Below are 7,303 nucleotides of genomic sequence, written 5' to 3'. Positions count from 1 at the left end.
CGTCTAGAAAATGAAAGTATTTTTAGGGTGATGTCCGGACTTTTGTCAGGATGTTAAATTTTTCCGTCAACCCTAAATGGGCGTTGTGGAGAATCTAAACTCTCACGCCGTTTTGGGGTTCTTTATAGATGTCGGAACCTATTGCAAAACCTCCGCTTTCGTCTTGTCAACGGCCTGCAAGTCTAACTCAAGAACGACAACCGGTGGTAGATAGTTTACGTTTTTTCTGTGTGGTTTTCAGTGAACAATTTTAAAAATTAAGGAAGACCGTATTACGTGATTTTTGATTAGTCAATCACCACTATTTCACGATAATCATTGATCATTTAAGACCCTGTTCTTGATAGGCAAAACGCTTAATAAATTAAGGTACTCAAAAGGAAGTAAATAAAACTGGCAAGTTCAATTTGTAACTTAAACGATGACTTTTAATACATTTTCTATGTTACATTCGTTTGTACAACAGTACGATGAAGTATACAACGTATGCCCATCACGAGTCGATCTCACGAACAGTACAATACTCGTACAAAATCACATGTACAAAACAAACAACTAATATCAAAGTATTAACTAATATCATGTATAAAAATTACGTATAAAAATGGTTTTGGGGGTCCATTTGATCATTTATCACATCATCGATAAACAACAATGGGAAACAAAACACGGTACAGATTATGAAATACGAACACAAATTGGCATATCTTTCAAAATACCTGACTTGACCAATATCATAAAGAAATTAGAAAACTATCAACCTCTGTAGCCAACCACGGAACAAAACTTGCTAACACAAATGTAATTTTGTTTTTTTAAATTAAAGATTTAAATTTCAATGGAACAGGAGACCCAGGGCCGGATTTAGGGGAGGGCAACCGGGGCTACTGCCCCGGGGCCTCCACAAAAGAGGGGCCCCCACAATAGAGAATTCGGAAAATTTACCATTTCATTTGGAAAAAATTTGGGGTCAGGGGGCCTCCACTCCTTTATTGCCCGAGGCCTCCAGACCTCTAAATCCGGCATTGAGGAGACCTTTTGATTTTATAAGCCTCTGGGCGGCTTGATGATCATTACCCCATTAAGGCAAAATAACGTAGAGTCAGACCAAGTTAAGTTGGCAATGATTTTGATAACGCAGCCTGTGCAAGTGTTAAGTAAACGTCATCATTTCATAGAAGTTTAACGTTTAAAATAACATTTCCACTGTCTGGGCTGTCAAAACCGTTGCCAACTTATCTTGGTCTGACTTTACCTTATTACATTTTTCCTATACGCTGTTTTTCCGTATCAGTGCAGAATAGTTTTCTTGCCTAGGTAATTGCCTTATGAATGGATGATTGATAGAAAAAAAACATCGCAAATAATGATCTTGTATACCTATTCAAAGTATTTACACTAGCTGACCAGAGGTGGATCTTATATCTTTGTAGCAAGGTATATTTTATATATATTGTCAGTAAAATGTAATTATGCTACTTGTCATACATTATCTGTACCGTGTGATAAGCAAACAGAACAAATTAATAAATGAGCGATTCTTAAAACAGTAATAATTTTTAGCTGAAGGATCTGGACAGTCAGTTCTTCTCTCTTTAAGACTTACTTTTAGTGTTTCCAAAAGCTGTATAAGTATTAAGTAAATATATTGAAGGTTCTGCTATAAAGTTAACTCAGGGATAAAGTGATTTGTTAAAGTATTATACTTTTATAAGAAACGCTCAGAAACATACAATTATATAAAAATATAGTCTGGCAAATATGTTTACAGTAGATTCAATAATTATACTCCTCCCTCTTTTGAGGATTATAGTACCTACTAGCATAAGCTTAAGCTCTCTGTTTATGCTTCACTGACAAACGACTCTTGCCAGACTATCGCAAACAGGCATGTAAGTATATATAAAACAAAGATTCCTATTGTCGTTCAATTTATTAAAGCTAAATAATTGTGATTGTGAATACCTACGCGTCAATGAAACATGTTAAATCTAAAAATTAAGTTGTTAAATTTACAAAATCATACAAAAACTGGTATTATCACCTAAAACAAAAATACACTTATGAAATTGTATTCCTTTAATGCCTATGTACCTATATGTATATGAATTTCAAGTATGTGGTGTATATAGATTTTGTATTCAATATATACTTTTGGTGTTAACTACCTAACACTGTTAATAGTTTCGAAATTACTTCCATGGGTCATATAAGGTAGGTACTTAAGTAACATAGGGAAAGTTTGCTTTAATAGTATCATTAGTTAATATTATACTATTAAGCAAATGACCACACACGAAAACATTTTTTAGAAGACATAGGTACCTATTTATGAACAAAAGTAAACATTATAAGATACTAGTCTACGTATGTAGTGATTTTTAAATACACGTGAAGCTTTTTTGTAGTTACCTGCTTAATTTGCAACAAATTGAACTATGGGGCATTTTCTATTTGCTCCACAGAACTGTAAAATCCTTAACAAAAATTGACAGTTCTATGAAGAATACCCAAATAATCCGGTCCCTACGTCGTCGTAAAAGCTACAAGTCGTGTTGCCATGGTAACCGCGCAAAGTAGCTGTAAAAACGAAAATAACTTACGGCTTGCGACATTAGAAATGGGCGCCAAATGTAAAGAATTACTTATACGTGTGCAACTTTTGTAAAATTATCAAGAAGAAATCTATGTTTCATAACTTATGACTGAGAGTGTAAATTACTTTGTAATTGTTAATTTAAAAATGTAGGATGACATTAATTCAATGTACTACATAGTAGATTCTTTAGTACATTTTGATATGCCGGGTGCACAAAGGAAGATAAAATAATAAGTTTGTGTTGTAAAGATATTTTAAAGATAAGTAATAGCTTGATAATAACATAATTGCAAGGTAAATAGTAATTGCAAGAAACCCGATTGTTATATTGAATTAGTAATCGGTAGAATCCCTAATGATTTCAAGTTTTCCTTGAAAACAACTAGCTTACTTTGTTCTCAACTAAATAACTTGTACATAATTAGGTTCCAAGCTTGTTCAAGGCCAAACAAATCAACTAAGTATAACAACAAGTAAGAAATAACGTCAATGAGTGAGTCATACGCTGACGACCCCCAAAACCGCAAAGTGACAAAATGCAACAATCACTACTCGTGAGATCGACCCGAAACAATTAATTTGAAGAATGCCTAAATATCTATCTAGCTAATGGAGCAATTACTTACATTAAGAATCAGACCTTTTTAAAGAGAAAGTCAACAAAAACTGGATTCCGAAACTATATTGCATAAGCGGACTAAATTTACATAGTAAATACGAAACATTACGTTCAAAAAGGTCCGAGTCGACTAGGCGTTGGGGCGTCTTCCTGTACCAAAACAAACAATGTCAACAATAACGAAAACTGCCCCACTTCCTAAATAATTCGTTAAACTTAAAGTTGGTTAATTTCATTCACTGTCCGGCGCATAACCTTGGCGGCTCCTTCACTTCAACATGGCGCCGCACTCACACTAACAAACGTTCAGACACTGTGTGTGTGTGGTCACCGCACATGCCAGAGACCGAGGTTAAGTACACTAAGCCGAGGCAACTTCATGATGTCTTTCAAGCCTTGTGGCGTGATGCACGTACAGCCGTAGAGATCTATCGCCTTCAGGTTGCGCAGGCCGTCGCTCAGCGCGTGCAGCCCCCGGTCCGTCACTCGAGTGCATTGGCCTATATTCAGCGTCTCAAGCTGCGATAGCCTCGCGACCCGCTCGAGGCCCTCGTCCGTCAGCCGACAGGCGCTGAGCGATAACGAGCGCAGCCCCGACAACCCCAGCGTCGCGTGGGACAGCGCCTCGTCACCGACTTTATCACAAAACGACACATCCAGTGCGGTCAAGCGTCCACTCTCGGCCAAATACGCTACACCGACATCGGAAACACCATCACATGCCCTTAAATTCACGTCTTCTAACAGTGGAAGCCTCGCTAAATGCCTGAGTCCCGCATCGGTGACAGCGACGCAGAAGGAGAGATTGATCGATTGTAGTTTTGGAAGCCCGGTGGCCGTGTGTTTCAGAGCTTCGTCGGTCAGCCTCTGGCAGTCTTGTAGTCCTAAATGCTCCAGCTCCGGCGTGCCTCTCGCTTCTCCTCCGCCGCACAGGTGCGCTATGCCCGCGTCGTTCACGTGCCAACAGGATCTGAGGTTCAAACGCCGCAGCTTTCTTAATCCCCACGCTATTAAAAGCAGGCCCGTATCCGTAACATTCGAACATCCGCCTAGTTCTAGCTCCTCCAAATTTTTTAGCGATTGTGCTATCCTCCCGAGGGAAGAGTCTGTTACTTGTTTACATAGGGATAAGTCTAATCTTCTTAAAGCTGGAAGTTCCGCTGCGAAGGCGCTAGCTAAAGCGGCGTCTGTGACACTATAGCAACCGCTTAAGGAAAGGGATTCTAGGCCTGGAAGTGACGCGACGGCGTCTCTCAGCCCTCTTCTAAGAGACAGGACTTGTAGTTTACGGACTCCTCTTCGGGCTAGGGAAGCGAAGAGTACAGGGGCAGGTCTGCGAAGGTGTAGAGCGGCCTCGACGCCGCGCCACACGGACCGGCGGTCAGCCGCGTCCCTCCACGCGCGACACACCTGAGCGGCGCGGCCTCGGTCCCGCACAGGAAGCCTCTCGAATATAAGCGCTAGGAGCTCCGGGTATAACCTCGAAATGTGCGTCCCCTGCGGTTCAGGAACGGGCTCCGGCACGTAAGGCACGGGCAAGTGCGGCCGATGCAGTCTGTACGGCGCGCTCCTATGTTTTCTCCTCGTCGTGCTCGGCAGCTCCGTTAGGCCGAGCCGCTCGTCTCGCCAGGACAGCATTTCCTCCGTCCACGCGCTCATCGCGGCGACACTACACTATAACGACATCGCATCGGACCGGTTTTCGGAGAAACTCGTGTTTGACTACACGAGAGATAAGCGGAACTGACGTCCGTCGCGCGCGGTTACTCCTCGTGCACTGGCGAGGGAGCGGCGCGTCCCCCGCGGCCTTCCCCGCGCCCCGCAGCGCCCTCGCGCGGCTATTGGTCGCGCTTGGCGGCACGTGACGCGCGCCGTATCGATTCGAAGGCTCTGCGGCGGCATTTTTAAGTTGGCGGGCCGAGCGCCCGCCCCGCCCCTCGTCCCGCGCCGCCCGCCGTCCTAGAGTAAACACCACGCAGACGGCAACGCATTTTGTACCTGCGCCACCGGAACCGCAGATAGTGATACATTTTATTGAATTATATATTTACAGTTACAAGCTAGCTAAGCCTATAGATCGCATGGAATACCTGGGGTAGGAATGGTAATGAGATAAAACATATCAATATGCAACTTGCGTCCTGTAAACCTATGCACATTTTCGGTGTTATATCTGTCTCCTTGTTACCTATAATTACTATAACTAGGTAAAAAAATGGTTCAACTACAAAAAATATAAAACCAGGTGCATTATCCGTCAATACTTGTAATGTTTTTTGAAATCATATCTTGACAAAACAATCGCTTACTCGGGTCGGGAGTTATTTAAAATCCAAAATTAAAGAAGGGGATGTGTTTTTTAGGGTTCCGTAACCAAATGGCAAAAAACGGAACCCTTATAGATTCGTCATGTCCGTCTGTCTGTCCGATTATGTCACAGCCACTTTTTTCCGAAGTGTGTAACACAGTGAAACCTGGATAATTGAAATCTCAAGGAATTTACAGTAATTTGTCAATAAAAGAGGGATTTCACTAGTGGTCGTGCCAAATATCAAGGTTTAAATAGAAGTCTCATTAATAGAAGTAGGTACTCCTTAAGAGGTTCAATAATAGGCCTGGTTTTATTTATAGAAGTGCAAATAAGCATTTCCAAAAGATTGAGTATTCTAGTGTATAGACTATCTGAATCGCGCTTTTGTATTATGAAAGCAATTTATTTTTTTATAATAACAAATCGGATTTTAAAGTGTTTTCCGTGGATTTTATTTGGAGGTAGATTCTTATAAGAATGTTGATATTGTAAATTAGGGCAGTGGGTACTGTAACCACTACTTGACTATTCCAATTACATCGAATACGCTCCGTCTCAATAATAGAGGTACTAAAGGGAATAAAAGACAACTTATTAACATCACTTAAATTATAGAGTTCTTGGATGTAATGTGTTCTATTATATTAGAGGCTAAATTTAGAAAAGTCTAAAAACTAAATTTCGTTAAAAGAGATGCCATTATAATTATATAGGCTTTTTGGTGTCTAGGGACTGGACTCGTCCGCTTGGTTGTAAATATTTAGGTTTCCCATTTATCCAGGTCCCAATTCATCAGATTTCACTGTAAATACAAATGATGCATTTAAATTTGGATCATAGGCGTATTTTGTGAGCCGCTACTTAGTTTAGAAGTTAACATTTAAAAAATATATCCCTACTTACTTTTGAAATATTTTTTTTTACTTTTAGTTAAAGTTTTAGTTAAAATACATGTAGTATTTTATTTAAAAATAACGAAATGCATAACTACCATTCGCCTGGTCTTTAAAAATAACAGTACGGTTGTAGAGTTGGATTTTTGGTTTACGAAACTCAAAAAAATTGTGTTCCGCCCTCTAACTTTTGACCCGGGTCCCGGGTATGAACAAAATGAATAAAAAACATTTTAGGTACTTAATCGTAAAAATAGTTGATAATATAATTTGAATAATTGTAATATAAGTTTAATACCTACCCACAACCTAGTGATCTATGGCTAAAAATAACTAATAGGTTCCCTATTGTAAATACGTAGAAAAAAATCTTTTCGAAAAGTTCGAAGGAACATTATCTGTGCGACGGCTTAATTTTTCCTTATACGCAATTCCCAATTACGTATCTTCTGCCAATTTAACAAGTTATCTCTATACAAATCGCTTTTTCAAATGAAAAGCGAATGAAGTTAGATAAATGAACAATACAAATATTTATTTTAACGATTTGTAACAAAATGTTTTTTAGAGTGCCGTTGAATAACGAGTTAATACTTTTTAGATTTGAAACTACATATCAAACCGAGCACCAATGCACTTTGACTCCATATCTAATCTTTGAACCTAGTGATAAGGCGGCAAAACAACTCGCGCGCCGTATTTTCGTTCTCGCAGCACTTGTCGACGAAACACAGCCATTTTAAATTGACCCCCGCTGCTTCCCGTCAGGCCTATAAAACAAGATATAATAGATACTCCCACTGCCATGACACGGGTCTTTTTAAAATTGCCGTTTGATAACACTAGCCAACTATTACAAGGGCGACCGGTTGGCGTTCCAA

General features: G+C 39.9%; 1 protein-coding gene across 1 annotated transcript; it reads right to left on the bottom strand.

Moving 5' to 3' along the window:
• Positions 1–401: 401 nt before the first annotated feature.
• Positions 402–5,120, bottom strand: LOC133516461 (F-box/LRR-repeat protein 14). The gene has a single exon (XM_061849419.1). It carries the CDS (start codon positions 4,875–4,877, stop codon positions 3,546–3,548), a length of 1,332 nt encoding a protein of 443 aa, XP_061705403.1. The 5' UTR covers positions 4,878–5,120; the 3' UTR covers positions 402–3,545.
• Between the last annotated feature and the right edge of the window lie 2,183 nt (positions 5,121–7,303).

This window comes from Cydia pomonella, chromosome 3 (assembly GCF_033807575.1).
Source record: "Cydia pomonella isolate Wapato2018A chromosome 3, ilCydPomo1, whole genome shotgun sequence".
Taxonomy (NCBI): domain Eukaryota; kingdom Metazoa; phylum Arthropoda; class Insecta; order Lepidoptera; family Tortricidae; genus Cydia; species Cydia pomonella.
Note: the sequence above shows the minus strand (reverse complement) of the source record. Positions and strands in the feature narration are given on the sequence as shown.